Source organism: Stenella coeruleoalba, assembly GCF_951394435.1.
Source record: "Stenella coeruleoalba genome assembly, chromosome: 4".
In the NCBI taxonomy this organism is placed as follows: Eukaryota; Metazoa; Chordata; class Mammalia; order Artiodactyla; family Delphinidae; genus Stenella; species Stenella coeruleoalba.
Window position 1 is genome coordinate 119,166,419 of NC_137149.1, and position 18,961 is coordinate 119,185,379.

Genomic DNA, 18,961 nt, shown 5'->3' on the forward strand with positions numbered 1-18,961 from the left:
CCTGCAGGTGTAGTACTATATTTTTTTTTTCACATACATATTCTGTAGCAAAGAAGTTTACTAGCAACAGAAGGTCAGCTAGACGGGTAGATCAAGACCTTAATCCTTTGAGTACCATTTCTGCCTTGACACACCCAAGACCCCATTGTGGTACACTGCCCTTAATTTTCAGGGCTGGTGCCAAACTAACTAGAAATGAATCCTTTGCCTAAAGGCTTACAATGCTTTAATGCTTAACTTGTAGAGAGAGATAATTTCATAGTAAAGTGGGGGAGTCATGAGTTGACCTACGTGGTATACTTGAGGGACAATTAAACTGGCATGATTTCTACAGATGTGCTATGCGGGCATTTAATGATGACTTTTCTGTGGCATAACAAGCAAAATGGGAGAGCTTGTCCCCTTACTGTTCTGCTATTCCTCCTAAGATGGTGGTACAGCATTGTTTCGGTCCAGCTCCATCTATTCTGACAAAGTACTCTGTACTCAATTTATAAATTGAATGAGAACAAATGATACACCATTTTAGGAAAAGGGAAACTGAAACAGAATGCCACTCTAAAATAGAAGTACCAATTAAAAACAAAACTAAAAAAAAAAAAAAACAAATTTTGTACTGTTTGAATTTTCAGTTGCCCTTGATTCTGCTTTTTTTGGCAGCCCCAGGTTGATGCTTTCAGATTGTTAATTTGGGGGAAGAGGATTGGTCACTTTTTTATTTTGTTTATGTCATTTGAGTGTAAATATATAGTTTTTCACTTGCAAATAGTAGACTAGGTAAAGGCACCAATAACATTGACATTCTCTGATGTTGAAATTGATATTCAGAGGTATCCTGATATAATGAGAAGCACTTTGACTTAGAAGAAAAAGCTCTTAGTACAAATTCTGGCTTTCCCTCTTAATTGGGTAATTTCATTGATATTATGTAACTACTTTTGCCTGTGTTCTTACCCTCTGTAAAATAGATATAACACTAAAAAGTTGTCGAAAGGGAGAAAACATGTAAATGTGCTTAAAGCTTTCTTGGAAATACAGTGGAAACTCAATAAATGTTAGTTTCCTCTCTTGGTTAAGAAATAGCCTTTGTGAACCTCAGTTTTCTCAGGTGTTAAAAGAAGCTATTAACACTAGCTTCATGCAAATGTCATCAGATTAACATTATTAGCATTATTTTAATCAAAGCATATTTGTATTGTATTAAAATTATGAATGTACTTTGAAAATGCCTGTTATACTCCATAATATTTTTTTGAATGATAAAGTAGAAAATACTTCTGTGTTTTGAAATTAAAAGTGGAGTAAAAACTATTCCTTTGAAGGACTTAATCAAGTTTTATGGTAACACTTAGAAATTGTACATGTTTTCTAACTTATTTGGATCTCTTTTATTTGCTAGCCAACGACATGTTAAAACAGCAAGGTACCAAAAGAAAATGAATTCAGTAATACTTTGCCATTGTATTTGAAACAGTATGATCAAGAAGTCCTGTTGGGTGATGAAGAGTTAAAGAAAGTCATGTATTTAGCCAGAGAAGACTAAGGGAGAAATGTTGTTTCTGTCTAACGTTTTAAAGACTTTTGTATAAAAGTAGAATCAGACTGATTCTTGGTTTCTTCAGCAAACAAAACCTGAATCATATTCTTTGAGTCAGATTTTGGTGTAAGTTGAACTTAACAATTTGAACTGACCCAGAGTAGAATGGGAGCTAGTAAGTCTCCACTCCTGGAACTGTTCAAACAGACTAAGTAACCATCTTCTGGAGGTACTAGAGAAGTGAGTTCTTTACCACATGAAATGCAGGTGCTAGACTGCCTAAAGTCATAAAAATATATATATCTGAATGAGATACCACCAAGGATCATCCAGACTAATAACCACTGCTGGTTTGTGAATCATCCACATCCGTACGGGATGAGTTGGCTATTTAAAGCATAAACTGCCCTCAGCCCCACCGTGACCACTGAATCAGACTCTTTGATGGTGGGCTGGGGGACTCCATGATTCTTGCACCACTCAGACAGCACTTGGGAACCCCTGGTATGGCCAAGCCCCTCATTATACAGGTGGGGTCTCTGAGACGCAGACTCATTAAGGGGCTTCCCTGCAGTTCCACAGTGAGTTTACTGGTGAAACCTTGGCCCCTGATTACGGCTCAGTGCTCCTTCTACTCTTCTCTACTACCTTCAGGTATTCTCTGATTACCTGAAATCAAATACCGCTTCCATGGGGAATTTTCAAGTTTGCATTTGCAATTTTGTCCACAAATTAAATTTTGTTTATCTTGATTCTTTCTGATTTTGGAATGTTTTTCCTATCCCTTTCAATGTGTTCCCAGTAACTTTACCATGAAAGACCAAAGGAAAGTGCTTTTTTTCTTTTCCAGAAGAACTACTTTTCAGAGCAGAAATAAAATAATTATCAGAATTTACAGCACTTTTTCAGATAAAGAAACTAAAGCCTGCAGAGGTAAATTGTAACCTGATTAGTGGCAGTTATCTTCTCCAAAAGTTGTGTTTCCTGATCCCCAATTCGGTATTCTTTCCTCCAGTCCTCATTAAAGATTGGTGTGGGTTCAACAATCCACACCGATAATAATAAAATATTCTTTTATTTTAATATTGTCATTAACTGCAAGGTTTTCAAGTTAATACATCCTTCCCTTGCTGTTAAATCGTGTATGTATCAAAACTGGGAACCAGTCTCGGAACCAGACTAAGCAAGCAAGTCCCAGTGATACCATCAGGTACATAGATTAGAAACTTTCTCAAGAAAGAGGGGTTTTTTTTTTGGTTTTCTTGTTTTTTTTGTTTTTGCGGTATGCGGGCCTCTCACTGTTGTGGCCTCTCCCATTGCGGAGCACAGGCTCCGGACGCGTAGGCTCAGCGGCCATGGCTCACGGGCCCAGCCACTCTGCGGCATGTGGGATCTTCCCAGACCGGGGCATGAACCTGTGTCCCCTGCATCGGCAGGCGGACTCTCAACCACTGCACCACCAGGGAAGCCCAAGAAAGAGTTTTAAGATAGCATTGGTGCAGTATTTCCTGACTCTTTGGGGATTCATTCATTTATTCAACAAATATTTACTGAGTATCTGTCAGGTGCTAGGCCCTAATTTGGATCTGGGATACAGTAATTAACAAAACAGACAAAAACCCTTTTTTGGAGAACTTAACTCTAGTCAGGAAAGGGAGGGGGTTGGGGGATTTCAAACTGGTTTGCAGTTTTAGAAAATTGTACAGAGAAGGTCTCAGAGAAGGAGGTAGGGAAGTAAAGCACGTGGGTGTCTAGGGAAAGAATAGTCCAGGGATCAGCAAGTGAAAAGGCTCTGAAGCAGAGCATGCTGGGTGTGTTTGAGGCACAGAAGGAGTATCTATGGCTAAAGTAGAGTAAGCGAGGGAAAGGAATAGGAAATTAGAACCTTGTAGGCCAACCTGAAAACTTTGGTTTTTGCTTGGAGTGAAGTGGGAAGCCACTGGAGGGCTTCAAGCAGAAGAGTGAGTGAGTGACTTTTAGCACGGTCACTCTGACTGCTTTGTGGAGAACAGAACTAGGAGGGCAAAGGTGGGAAGCTGGGAGACTGGGTAAGAGGTTATAGGAATAACCCAGGTAAGAGACAATAGTAGCTTAGACCAATGTAGTAATAGTCAGATTCTGGGTATATTTTGAATTTTAAGGTCTTAGAATTCACTGATGGATCAGAACTATCTGATGGTGAAAGTAAGAGAGTTGGGGATGACTCCAGAGCTTTGGGCCTGAACAAACTAATATAATAAGAGTTACATCTTACTGAAACAGGGAAGATTGTGGACATGCATATTTGAAGAGATAGGTCATGGATATAGTTTCTATTACATACCCAAGAATACATGTTGAATAAGCAATTTTATAAACAGCTCTGGAGTTCAGGAAAGAAATCGAGGCTGGAGAGAGAAAAACTAGGGACTACATGGTCCAGACCTTTGCTGGAACCATCTAAGAGATGTGACTTAAAGTAATTGGACTGTCAAATATGTATGGTCGGTGAAAACAGTCTCATTTACTTTGTAGATTACAGCTTGTTACTAATCTTTGTCAGTTGTATACTTTTCAGTAAAATGTCACAAAGTAACATCTGCTGAATATATGTATAATTCAAATTGAAATATAATTTAAATTTTATTTAACTTATTAAATATTATCTTAAAACAGAATAAAACTATTGTTTAAAGTCTTAGAAGCATTTTGCTCTATGGGCATAATTTTCATCATGGACTTTGCCTTAAATATATAGAAGTTTCTGACACAGTTTCTAACATTTACCTAAGGTCTGAATTGTTTATCTTCTGTTCTGGCTTTTTTCGTTCTGTACTCCAGCCCCTAAAATCCTGGAAAGGATATTTTTTCATCTGTTAGCAGTTATATACCATGTATTGATACTGTTTTTCTATTCCTTCCTTTTTTAAACACTGTAATAATATGTTAACTGAAAAAAAAACAAAACATGAAACTTGTATAGTATATTAACCTTTAATTAGAAATATTCATAATAGTTGTAATTTATATAGAATAGTAATATATTAAATTATATAGAATATAAATTATAATTAGTAATATAAATAGTAATATGTTAAAAGATGTTTCACTATCTTTTTACCATAGAAGATCACATACCTTTATTTAACCATAAATATTTCCAAATATTTCCAAAAATATCTGTAAAGCTGGCGTTCATATATGCAAAGGAGATTTAAAAGTTTACATTAAAATTATTCTATCAAGTGTCTTAATTAAAGCTGCATTTTAATCAAGTCAGCATAGTTATCCATCACCCAAAATGGGCATGTTTTTATACTAGTGTCCATGAATTCTTATAATGTAGATGGAGAGGAACAGCATATTATAAAAACCCACCTCAAATTCTGTGAGGAATATAAATCAGTAACTTAGAGTTTATAGTATTGGTACTGTCAGGGATGAGTGGCGATTGATCAGCAAGAGTTTTGTCAAAGAGGTATTAAGTTTTGAACCAGGATTTTAAGCTATGTGAGGGAAATGGAGTGAAATAAACTTCAAATTAACTGCTTTTAATTGGTCGTGTGTGTGCATATACTTGTATATGAGTATTTTTAACTTCTATGTATAAATCCTCACCCTAACCAAAAAGGATACACAGTGAGTACTCAAGGAGAATGTTCTGGGTATATGTATGTGTCAAAGTAAAAAGAAAGGACACAGCTTATTAGAGCCTCTGTTTCCTCATATTTGATGGTAAAATGAGGATATTCTCCAGGGTTTTTATTGATGATTAAGTGAGATATACATATATAGTAGTACTGTGGAAACACTACTGAAATGTTTGCTAGTATTAGTGTAGTCTACACTTTATGATAGGAAAGAAGAGATGAGATTTCATTGTAGATTCTGATAAATATTTTAAGAAATACTTTAAAAAGTAGTGATATTCTGAATACGGCTTCCAGTATCCTCAGTATCTCAGTTTTCAACTATTATCTATTTCACATGTTACAAAATCCAGGTTCCTAGTTTGAGCAAGAAAGGGAATGTCAAAATCCAGATCTTTCTAGCTCCAAACCTCACCTATTGTTCTCTCTTCTCCCACTTCCAAAGTGGACATAATAATTCACAAAGGTACTATATCAGCTTGCTCAAGGATGTTTTTTCACCTGAGTGTTTCAAGGTTATTTAAATGTTTTACTTGATTTTTGTGAGGGGAGGTCCTAACATTTTAAATGATTCATGTGACTTTTTAGTTTCTCCTTTTAAGAATCATGGCATTTCTGTGCAGGTGTTCCACACTGGGGAAACAACCCCCTTAGTATGGTTTAAAGGAGCTCATATTTTTGAGGTATAATTGTTTTTGTTTTTCCATAGCATATACTTTATTTCTTACCCTCTTTTAGCCTTTGTTCATATTCTAATTTTACTATTAAGTCAACTACCATTTTCTGTTGTTTTCTTTCTTTCTTTTTTTTTTTTTTTTTTTTTGCGGTACACGGACCTCTCACTGTTGGGGCCTCTCCCGTTGTGGAGCACAGGCTCCGGACGTGCAGGCTCAGCGGCCATGGCTCACGGGCCTAGCCGCTCCGCGGCATGTGGGATCTTCCCGGCCCGGGGCACGAACCTGTGTCCCCTGCATCGGCAGGCGGACTCTCAACCACTGCGCCACCAGGGAAGCCCTTGTTTGCTGTTTTTTATTTGAAATTATTTTCACATAGCAAATCAAAGCCCTTTTAATTTGTAGAAGACACTTGTCAGATGTGCAGTCTATCCAGTTATTAATTTTTCTCTAGTTGATGCTGCCAGTCTCAGATGAGTGCCTTACTAAAACCATCAAGTTTTATGGTGCGCACTAGAAAGAAAGGGAAGAAAGGAAAATCATCTGTCAAAATTCATTTACTTAGTGGCCCAAACCGATGTTTCTGAATAAAATTTTGGTTTTTCAACCAGTATCTTGGTGGTGGATGGACGAACATATAACAATTATAATAATACAATGCAAAAATATTTTTCTGTCTATCAAGCCTAAAAAAAACTTTTACACAATAAAGGTAGCTAATAAACTTGATGAGACTAAATGATTGTCACTTCAGTGCCTTCTACTGTAAGCAGCCACTTTTTATGTTGTGTGTGGATGTGGATTTTCCTTTATGAGTTTATAATTTGAGACATTTATTAAAATAATAGATAAAAATTTCTAATTCCTCTTTGATAGAGCTGGAGTGGACCAGAGAAATTGCTTGCTTTAGATGAACTTATTGATAGTTGTGAACCAACACAAGTAAAACATATGATGCAAGTGATAGAACCCCAGTTTCAGCGAGACTTCATTTCCTTGCTCCCTAAAGAGGTAAGGATTATCAATTATATTCTTCATTAGTGCTATTTGAAAATAAAAATCAACAGCTACCATCTTTAGACATTGTCATGCTAATTATGGTATTCAGTATTGTCAGTTTAACACTCTTAATTAGTATTACAGGGGGCTGTAAATGATAAGGTGCTGTGACTTAATATAATTTTCAGATTAAATTATACTTACAGACTAAGTGTCTTCTTTCCATCACTGGAATAAGTCATATGTGAGACTAAGCTATTGAGTTTCGTTAATTTGACTGTTTCTTTACCAAGAATTTTTCCTAGGTTATTTGAAGTCCAACCTTTAGTTGTCTTGGTATGTTCATTTATAGTAGTAGATTTTTTTAAATTCTGATTTTATTAAAACAGCAATATTTTTTTTCTTATTTTGTTTTTTGTTTATCCTAAGTCCCTTCAAGACTAATAGTTTCATGATTCTATTGGATAGTAGTTCTCAGTGACTTACATTATGTAATTATTTTGAAGTGTATGGAATTTCACATGTACGTCATCTTCTATAAATCATTCCCCTTTCTGCCACATCACACACACACACACACAATCACAGATTTCCCATACCAGTTACATTCTTATAGTATTTCTTTTAGAATTATTTATGCCCATTTGTTTTAATATCTTTATATAAAATAAAACATCTTTGATTTTTTATCATAGATTGATTATGATCACATGTGCATTCTTGACTATGTAAATGAGGCATAGTTTAGATGTAGTTCTTTTATTGATGTTGTAGCCTTCATAGTTTCATTTTTGTCAGCAAACGGAAATAAGATAACATTAAATAATCAATGTTACCATGATTTATATTTTCACAAAAGTTTTATATATACCACTAATCATACATAGATCAGCTAAGAAGACAATATAAAATACCATTTATGTTAATATAAATATAAATGCAAATGGTCCTGAAACTTCAAATTTGAAGAGAAAGGAAGTTGATTTTTTTTTTCAGATACCCATGCTAAATATCCTAAGGGCATTAAAGATAGTCCCAATACTAATTTCACAACGGATATTAATAAAATGGTTTCATCATAGTTAATGGATAAAATTAAGCATAACTACAGGAAAAAGCAAAGTGGAAAAATATATCTTTTTCCTGAGATGTTGCTTCTTTGGAGTGATTTTTAAAATGACATTGTCCCAGAAAAAAAAATCTTTATTCTTGATGGCTCATTCTAAAACTGAACTCTTTGGATAGATTTCGCTTATGAAAGTGGCATAAGCTTTCTCTCTTTGCTTCCAGAAGGGTGGTAATAATAGGAAGCACTTTTATAAGTATTTGACTGAAACTGAATTTATTCTCCTTTGATATATTTTTCATAGTTTTCCTTGATATCCTTCATATTTTAGAAGGTAGTATTTTTGTTAAAATATAGACTTTTTCTCAGTCTAATTTATCCTCTTATGTCTAAAGATTGTGAGGTTTTTGTTTTGTTTCGTTTTTTCTTTATTTGGATTTCCACAGAAGCTTCATAACACAAAAAAAACATGATTTGAAATCAGAAGAATATTAAAGTATTCTTAAGAATCTAAAAATTAAGCACAAATTATCCATAACCAGGGCAGTAAAGATTTTCTTGAATTAAGTGTTCCTTTGAAGATTGCCTGAGGGGAAAGAAGCTTTGCTAGATAGAATGAGTGAGCCTGACTTAGCATGGCACCTGTCCCCCCATCTTTTTTAATTTGTTTTTTATTGAAGTACAGTATTGTATATAAGTATAGTATTGTATATTGAATTACAGTGTTGAGTTAATTACTACTATACAGCAAAGTGACTCAGTTATACATACATATACATTCTTTTTCATATGCTTTTCCATTATGGTTTATCAAAGGATATTGAATCTAGTTTTAACTGCTAGAAAAAACGTTTTCTTTTTTGAAAAATGCTTTATTTTATGTGTAGAGAAATAATGGTATAGATCTAAGTCCTGAAGGAAACTAACATCTTATTGGAGACTAAGTACTATCATTATTTAAAACAGTATTACCTTCATGTCAGGAAATGGACTTATAGTAATTTTCTTATAATTCCTTTCAACAGATCGCAAAGCTCTTTACCAACATTTACTTACTAATCTCAAAAACCTTGACAGAAATCTCACTAGTCTCACATGCGAGACTTGTGATAAAGAGCACTATCTTTATTTTGTAAGTAAATGCCAAGAAAAGCATAGTGATACAGTAGATGATCTAGAACAAAGCCTAAATTCTTAACATAGGATTGGCCAACATTTTCTTTATTCTTTTCTTTTCTTTTTCTTTCACTATTTCAATCCACCGAAATATAGCAATTCTGGGAAAGTATTAGCTACTTTTTAAATATAATATGGTGGTCTTTTATATTGGGTTGGCCAAAACGTTTGTTCAGTTTTAAGTAAAAGTAAAAGACACGTTTTTTCATTTTCACCAAGAATTTTACTGAACAATGTATTCACTAACCGAATGAACTTTTTGGCCAACCCAATATAAGTTATAGTGAAAAACAAAAAACAGCAACTCTCATTGAAATGACAAGTTTGGCCAAAGAAAAGATAATTATCTGAAATGAATTTTCAATATAAGAGATTTTCTTGTGTGGAAGTAGTCCTTAGGAAGAATTACTAATCTAGAGTTTACCTTTAATACAATTTAATAGAAAACTGCATTAGCTAGACCATTCAATTTGGCTCCAAGAAACCTGTAACCCCCTCTGTGGTATTGTAGAGATGTAGTTTGGGACAATGCCCACTCTCTGTCCCCTATAAGGAACCCTACATGACAAAACCTTGTTTCCTTTGAGGAACTGGTATAACTAATTGCTGTTTTCTTTTTGCTTGGCAGCCTAATTAAAAAACCATGTAAAATACTGTTGCCAGTATATTTGTGTTCTACTTTTCCTCTAGTTTAAACCTTTTCTATTTATATTTTTCCTGGTTCTGATTTTCTTATTCATATTTTTCTATGTATATTTTCTCTTTTTTAAAAAATTTTATTATTTGGCTGCATCAGGTCTTAGTTGCGGCATGAGGGATCTTCATCGCAGCATGCGGGCTTCTCTAGTTGTGGCACATGGGCTTCTCTCTAGTTGTGATGTGCGGGCTCCAGAGTGCACAGGCTCAGTAGTTGCGGCTTGCGGGCTCTCTAGTGGCGTACGGGCTCGGTAGCTGCTGAGCGTGGGCTTAGTTGCCCCACGGCATGTGGGATTTTAGTTCCCCAACCAGGGATTGAAACCTTGTCCTCTGCGTTGGAAGGCAGATTCTCAACCACTGGACCATGAGAGAAGTCCCATGCTATGTGTATTTTCTATAATACAGGGATGTTTTGATGGCATGGACAAACATTTAATAAGTTGAAGTTTATGGTTGAGTTAGGGACTTTGCTCTTCTAAAGGAACGGGCACCAGTTACCTATGGAGTTAGCACTTCAAATTTCTTTAGCACCTGAGTGTTTCTTTACATTTCTTTTTAATGCATGCAGACACTGGACTAGATGATCTCTTAATCACCAGTAATGACAGAAATTTTACCTGTTGACTTAAGGATAAATCTAACCTGCTCTGGATTTGTTTCTTAGCATTTAGGATCCATTGAATGTTTCTATAACTTACCTGATTTCTGCTTCAGCTGGATAGCTAAAATAAGAGTAGGTTTTTTCATATGACCATTCTCAATATCTTGGGCATTAACTAGCATCTCTTTTCCACAAATATAACTTTGTGCCTGATAATTTCAATGTTAAATATCAGTTTCACATAGAAGATTAATAGTATGCTGTTAGACTGACACTAAGCAAACTTGTCTAGGCTTTGATTGATTGAGAATTTCAAAATTAATTGGTTTATGGGGCATCCATTTAAAAATATATTGTTGAGTTATGTATGTATGTGTATATTTGTATATGTGAACACACACGCATATATAGATTGTTTAATATAGTTATGCCTTTTCATTTTAAATGACTCCGTTTCTGTATATAATACTGAATGGTCTTCTCTGATAGACCAAAAATAATTATTCCACAAAAAGTTTTTCACTGTCATTTGTCAGTAGTAGTATTACGTTGAATACTGACTGGTTGAAGTACTTTCTATATAGAATATACTCAATAAATATGTGATTAATGATGAACTCTGTATATATATTGATACAAAGTCATTGGGAAAACATAATTTATTTCATGTAATTCCTGTTTAGCATCAAAAAATAATTCAGATTGTGCTTTTTTACTCCCTGTATGACCCTAGGTCCTTTAAATGATAGTTTGTTTTAATCTTTGTAACTTAGTTTATGTGAAAAGTAAACTTTACTACTCTGTTTAGATCATTCTGTCCTAATATCATAATTTAAATTTTTATGTGATTTGTGAGGCTAATTGAACGAGCATAGTCGGAAGCTGTTGTTCTCCTTTTTCTTCTATTTCCTTTTCTTTTATTTATTTGAATTGACTTTACACACTGGAAGAAAAATTGATGGTTTGCAAGTATTGGAAACAAAATTTTTAAATCAGTGATATATCAAAGACTTAGCTCAAATATACAACTCTATCTGGCCCATCCAGAAAATCTCCATAAGCAATATAAAGGAATTAGAACCCAATTACTTTTATAGGTCTAGGAAGCAGTTTAATAATTGTTCCTTTTTGTCATTTACAGTAAAGGATTAAATGTTTGAAAAGTACATCACTGTGATATAAACAGTTTGATACGATAAAGAACTATTAATTATATCTAACTATCTGAAGGATTCTGAAATTACGCCACACAGAGTATATAGGAATCTCATTTCTTAAGTCAAATTATATTGTAGTGAGGACAGAAAAAGACAAAATTTAAACAACTAATAAAGTAAAAAATATATAAATAAATAGTAGAATTCTTGAGATGAGATTCACAGAGCAAAGGCAAGAGAAGAGGCAGAGAGGTTTAATAAGTATTCCTTGAAGAGGTGAGGAGCTAGTGGGGTGAAGTTCATAAAAACCAATAGGGTGTTTTTAAATCTGGTATGTGTTTGTTAAAATTGAATATTAGAAGGTACTGCCTTTCATAATTTTAGAAATTAGAATGTAAAATTATATTACATTTATAAGTACTTTATACCATAGGGAATAATTAACTTATTTTTTATCGTTAAAAAGAGACACATGGTATACTATGCTTTTTCTTTTCATAGCTGGCACTTTATGTGCTTTCATTCCTGGAACCCAAAGACCTGCTACAAGCGGCTCAGACGTGTCGCTACTGGAGAATTTTGGCTGAAGACAACCTTCTCTGGAGAGAGAAATGTAAAGAAGAGGGTAAGGTTCAAAATCACAGAGAGAAAATATTTGTAGTTCGAAAAAGCAAAGTGATTCTGAAAAATAATAATAAGTTTTATGTGCACATAGAATAAAATGGTGGATAAATAAAAAAAGAGAACTTTGGCAGCCTATCAAAGAATCAAGACTGTGTCTTCATTTACATTCACCTACTTATATAAAATCCACAGGTTATTCCACACGTTCAGATGTGCCAAATCTTGCCACTAACCCCTTTAGTGAGCACTGTAACTAATAGTGAATATATCTCATTTGCTTCCCAGTCTCCAGTAGAATTAATAAACAATGAGAAAGTCAAGATGAGGACAACTTAAAGAGAACCCCCAAATTAAATTAGCAATTAAATACTCAAATATTTGTAGTCTATTCATTTCTTCCACAAATATTTCTTGAGCACCTCTTATGTGCTAGATATTCTTAAATCCTGGGGATGTAGTAGTAAAGTCCCATTTTCTTCCTACCATGGAGCCTGTGTTCTGAGACCTGTTTAAAAAAAAAAAAATCCCCTTTCCTAGTAATGGAGTAGGTATCATACATATTAAGAAAGGACATTTTTTCTTTCCAGCAGGCATCTAGAAAAATATTACTTTTGAAAAAAATATTATTTGCCTTCAACAAGCAAAATTTTTAAGAAAGAATCATAGAGTGTAAGACAGATGCGCTATAGGTTCTCTTTAGTAAAGCTGAGAGGTAAAGAAAGATCCAGGATACTTGGTTTCTAATCCTGCCTCTGCCCTGCCTGTGGCTTGGACTACTCAGTGAAACCTTCTCTTCTCAGATATATATAAAGTGGGATTAATTATCCCTGCCTTACCTTCTCATAGAATCATTATTTTAATGACTTTTTTAAATTGTGATAATTTATACGTAAAATAGAATTTATCACTTTCACCATTTTTAAGTGTATATAGTTCAGCGGCATCAAGTATGCTGACTTTGCTGTGGAACCATCACCACCATCCATCTCCAGAACTTTATCATCTTCCCCAGCTGCAACTCCATACCCATGTAACAGTAACTCCCTATTCCTCTTCCCTGCAGCACTGGCAACCACCATTTTGTTTTCTGTCTCTATAAATTTGACGACTCTAGGGACCTCATATAAGTGGAATCATACGGTATTTGTCTTTTTGTGACTGTCTTATTTCACTTAGCATAATGTCTTCAAGGTTCATCCAAATGTATCAGAATTCCCTCCTTTTTTAAGACTAAACATTCCATTGTATGTATATACCACACTTTTTTCTCCATTTATCCGTCAGTGGACACTTGGGTTGCTTCCACCTCTTGGCTGTTATAAATAATGCTGCTACGAACATGGATGTACAAATACCTGTTCAAGTCCCTGCTTTCAGTTCTTTTGGGTGTATGTTCAGAAGTGGAATTGCTGGATCATATGGTAATTTTATGGTTAATTTATTTTGAGTAACCACCATACTGTTTTCCATAGCAGCAACATTATTTTATAGTCCCACAAGCATTGCACAAGGGTTCCAATTTCTCCACATCCTCACCAACATTTCATAGAATTATTCTGAGAGAAATGAAATAGTCAGTAGACAACATGCCATACAGATTGCAAATTTACATTAGTGTCTCATAATAACAGTGTTAGAAATTAGTGTTCTGCATTTCAGTGGTTTTCAGCATAGGAGAAAATGAGATGCATTATAAAATGTGTAATTTGTATTATTGGTGAAGGCAATTATACTCTAAATTTTCTAAACCTTAGGTATTGATGAACCATTGCACATCAAGAGAAGAAAAGTAATAAAACCAGGTTTCATACACAGTCCATGGAAGAGTGCATACATCAGGCAGCACAGAATTGATACTAACTGGAGGCGAGGAGAACTCAAATCCCCTAAGGTAACTGAACTCTTGCATGATGTAACAGAAACCATTAATCAGTGTTAGTACGTAGTGTACTCTTTCGTATCTGACAAGTAGTATAACTTGACAACCTATGTCCTGTAGAAAGAAAACAATATATTTTAAAATAACTGAAAATGTAACTGACAGTATTCCTCTGTGCTAATATCTCTAGTCTGACAACTAACTGTACTTGAATAAAAGACGAATTGACTTACGTGTTGTTCTGTCTATTGCATGTAAATGAAAATTTCTGAATATCCTGTTGAATTTTGTGTCATATACGTACTACCTAAGAATTTGCTCCCTCTCTGACCAAACATGATTTTTTGGGGAGTACCCATGTTTGGGGGGTTTTTTGATGGCTTTTGTGTGTTTTAATTTTATAAATTTAAGCACAATTCTGATTTTCTGCCTTATAACATTTCAATTATATAAAGAATGGCAAAAACACTTGAAATCCTTAGCTATATTTTCTTCAACTGGAAAAAAAGCAATTTGGGGAGACATTTTGTATTAAAACGTATACATTATGACAGGCTTTTTTGTTTAAGTTGAAAAAGTTGATGATTATTGTCTTTCTACTTAGTAGGTACTTTTGTGTGTCAAAATTGCACAACTTAAGTGCATATTCTTTTGGTTTGAGCGGATAAAATAGATGATTATAAAATACGTTTGTGTTTGAACCATATTTATGAGGTCTTGACTGAGTAAAATTTTAATAGTTGATGTCTCAAGTATAAATAATAGAATATGGAAACAATAAAATGTTTAATACTTAATTCATCTGCCAGGAAGGATGCTTCATATTTTATACAAATTTTTACTCTGGAAATAGACTATGGATTACTGTTGCTATTTATGGCCTCATTTTTCTTTTCACTAGTATTTTAAAAAACATAATGTAGTAACATACTTCTGATCTGTACATCTATGTTGTAGGTGCTGAAAGGACATGATGATCACGTGATCACATGCTTACAGTTTTGTGGTAACCGAATAGTTAGCGGTTCTGATGACAACACTTTAAAAGTTTGGTCAGCAGTCACAGGCAAAGTAAGTGTACTTCTCTCTACACTTCGTAAAGTCACCATTTGGTACATACCTTTACAAGGATCAACGAGTGAAAGGAAAACAAGGATTCATTTTTGAGTCTAGCTTATTTTGATAGCAAATATCAGAGCTTCTAATTCAGCTTTTTTCTTGGCATGAAAATGATGTTTCTCATGATAGGGATGTCATTAGTTTCTTCTTCATTTAAATAGTTTGTCTATCTTTGTGACTTAGCTATTTTAAGATTTTACAGATGTGCTTTTTTTTCTTTCTTTTTTGGGGGTTAGTTTTTCCCACTTTTATTAACCATAAAAGTTATATCTCCTTCCTTTTTAATCTTTTTCAAAACTATGACTGAGGGATATATTTTTTTCCTTGTAAACTTTGTTGATAACCTACCTGGAGTTTAAAAGTTAAATAAATCATGTTAATTTTGAGTTATCTCAAACCCTGTAAGATAGAAGTTAAGCAGGCTAGTTAGTTATGTAAATAGGAGTTTGAAGGAAACAAAGCAGTCCAAGCAGTCAGTTTCACTTCATACAATACTATACTTTAATGGTTCTCTACTGAATACTTATTTTTATCTGTCCAATGGAAAATATTTTCTTGAATTAGGTAATTGACCACGTAAAAAAGAATAGAAGAAAGTGTGTGGGGAGGGGGAAATCTGTCTTTTAAAATGTCTTATAACATGTTGATTCTTGGGCAAGAATCTTCTAAATATTCCAAGTCAGATGTAAAAGTTTTTTTAAAACTGCTTCGTATTTCCGTAGTGTAATATTAGTTTTGGATTTATTTCAGGGTTTTAGTGTCTGTCTTTACTTGTCTAGAAGTACCTTGCCATAGAAGTACCCTCACTCCTGCCTTGGGGCAGATTCAGATGAAATGTGGAATGTAGCCACACCCAACTCTGTTGGCATTCTTTCACTGAATCCATTGCCGTGGAAGAAACCAAGTTGCAATTTTAGTATTATTTTATCAAAGAGGCCAGGCCAGAGTTGTCATACTTTAGTGAGAAAGGTTTACTGTCTGCATACTTGTTCCCCGACTGTGTGTGTGTGTGTAATATGCAGTGCTGCTGAATAAACAAAGAAATACACAGTGATGGGATCATGTTATATTGATGTGAAAAATTATTTTCTAATATGCCAAACATTCCAACTGAGTAAATAACTTTACTTCAGATTTTAATGAACTGCTAAAATCTTATTTACATTGTTTTTCTTTCTACCCAAAAGTAATCATCTTAAGTGTTTTTGCAGTGTCTGAGGACATTAGTGGGACACACAGGTGGAGTATGGTCATCACAGATGAGAGACAATATCATTATTAGTGGATCTACAGATCGGACTCTCAAAGTGTGGAATGCGGAGACGGGAGAATGTATACACACCTTATATGGGCATACTTCCACTGTACGTTGTATGCATCTCCATGAAAAAAGGTAGGGGAAACCCTGTAGGGGTTGGGAATTCTTTCTCTGTTACTTGTGAACTTGGGGCCTTTTGTATAGAGTTCAGTTGTACAGTACTTACTATGTCTAACAGAGAGATAGAGATAATATGCTCCTAAACTAGACTCATCATTCAACTTCAGATATTTCTCTGCTAAGGAAAGCAGTAGTGTATTGCCTTAAGATTGGGCAGTAGGGTATTGCCTTTAAATTTCCGTCCTCATTTAATGTGTTGTTGGCTTCCACCTTGAAACTCTGTTCTCTGATCTTGACTAACACCTTACTTGATTGTTCTAAATCTTTGATGACTCATCATCTTCAAAAAAAAATGGGGAGGGGCATATATTTCCAGTAGTGGGACAAATTCAGTAATTCAGGCTTCAAGTCTCTGAGTCTTTTTAATTACCCACCACCCTTCCCCCACTCCATCATATCCCCTGTGTCTGGGCAAAAGCTGAGGCCTGTGGGTTTTAACTTATTCTCTCATTACCTATCACCTGAACTACTGACAGAGCTTTCAAACTTGGTCACCTTTTACACAGCTGCAGAGAACCTCCTCTAATTACGGTAGTACCACTGCCCTTTGGGAGCCTACTGTTACCTACCGAATTAAGGAAGAAACCCTCAATCCAGTTTTCAAAATAGTTTAAGCCAAACCAGACTGCTTGACTTTTTCTTCTCAGCATCTTTGCTGTTGCTTTTATCTCCTCCTACAGAGCCCTCCTATTAAAGTCCTTTCTATCTTCCATTGGCGTGTCTTCACAGTACCCCTGTTAAACAGATGTGATTTCTACCTCCTTTGTCAGAAAAGGTCTCTCTGAAGGGTCCTTACAGTGAATCCACTCCAGTTTTTACCGTTCATTCATTCTGTCCATAGCATCTTCTTTATCAAGAACCATTACATTTAGCAGATTTCACTTTAGATTTGTAATATGTGCAGAAAAGTACCTTCTCACTTGTAATTTGAATCTACTTTGAACAGTGTGCTGTACTATTAAAATTGGGGGGGATTGGTATCAAGAGACCTTGCATTTCAGTTTCCATTATATTCTGACTTAAATCTCTCAATGCTTCCATTATCTACTGTCCCAAAGGTGGAAACTCTGGCCTTTCTTAATCTCTTAGGAATGACATTAAAGACATCTGAGTTTTCAGCTCTCCTTTGTAATCCAAAGGTGATTGCCATATTTGTATCACTCTGGTCTTCGGAAGAGAATAATGTTGGGTCAGAGTTTCAAGGGATTTCCATTGCCCCTACATGCGTATGTTCTAAAAATCTGTATGTCTTAATGCCCCGGTAGCCTACAGAATATTTTTAAATATAAGCATAAGCAGCCTTTGTTTGAGGACATGTTTAAAACTGGTTAATTTAACCAGAGTATATGGTGTAAAGCACATATGTTTAGCTGTTTAAATTCCAGATTCTGATTTGTTTTGTTGAAAAACCTTTATTGAATTTTTTCCCTAGTCACGAAGGGACTTTGTGCTCATAATTAAAATAGGGGGAAATGACAAAGAATAAAGAAGAAAATTTAAGTTTTTCAAAATACTACCATCCATTAGCATTTTACACATATTGCCCACACTAACATTTTATTTCTAAAATCAAGATCTTATTGTATGTGTTTAGAGCTGGCTGCTTCCGCTGCTGCTTCTTTATCTTCTTTGACTTGGTCTTCCTCTCCTTCCTCTTTGTCATTTCTAATTACAGTACAGTAGTCTTAAAACTGTTCCACAGGACCCCAAGGTGCTCCTGGGTCCCTCATAGGTGGAGGAATCAAACAGGCAGAATTCTAGGCTTTCCAACTTCCCATCCCAATCAGAGTAACTCAACTTTTGCATGTTTATATATCAAGGTTTTACATAGTATGTATTTATTTTGAAAACAGGTATTTCTGCTTAAGAAAAGGTAAAAAAGTTTTAATAACCACAGACTTTTTATGTATCATGTTTTCTCACAATATCAAAATTCCAATACATTCTTTTTTCTGTTTTCCCCCCCTACAGAGTTGTTAGTGGTTCTCGAGATGCCACCCTTAGGGTTTGGGATATTGAGACAGGCCAGTGTTTACATGTTTTGATGGGTCATGTAGCAGCGGTCCGCTGTGTTCAATATGATGGCAGAAGGGTTGTGAGTGGAGCGTATGACTTTATGGTGAAGGTGTGGGACCCAGAGACAGAGACCTGTCTGCACACGTTGCAGGGGCACACCAACAGGGTCTACTCGTTACAGGTAAGAGACCTATCTCTCCTGCTCTTGAGATGCTATATTTTTGAGTCATAAGGTTGCCTTACTCATAATCACTGTCAGATTGCTGATCCAATACAGTCCAAAAAAAGATGAATCAAATTATTCTGCCGTTTACATATACTTTATTTATTTTTTAAATAAACTTTATTTA

At 34.8% G+C, this 18,961-nt stretch overlaps 1 protein-coding gene across 13 annotated transcripts in view; it reads left to right on the plus strand.

Moving 5' to 3' along the window:
• Positions 1-18,961, plus strand: part of FBXW7 (F-box and WD repeat domain containing 7) — a gene marked incomplete at its 5' end in the record, with an annotated part of 206,820 nt that overhangs the window by 182,948 nt on the left and 4,911 nt on the right. For 12 of the 13 annotated variants that reach the window (XM_079920973.1, XM_079920974.1, XM_079920967.1 and 9 more), the window contains 6 exons: positions 6,717-6,851; positions 12,037-12,160; positions 13,914-14,050; positions 14,996-15,109; positions 16,369-16,550; positions 18,567-18,792. In XM_079920973.1, the coding sequence (XP_079777099.1) occupies positions 6,717-6,851; positions 12,037-12,160; positions 13,914-14,050; positions 14,996-15,109; positions 16,369-16,550; positions 18,567-18,792 (918 nt within the window). Of the gene's footprint in view, positions 1-6,716; positions 6,852-12,036; positions 12,161-13,913; positions 14,051-14,995; positions 15,110-16,357; positions 16,551-18,566; positions 18,793-18,961 lie in introns of those variants that run through there. The other variant, XM_079920970.1, reaches the window with a different exon arrangement.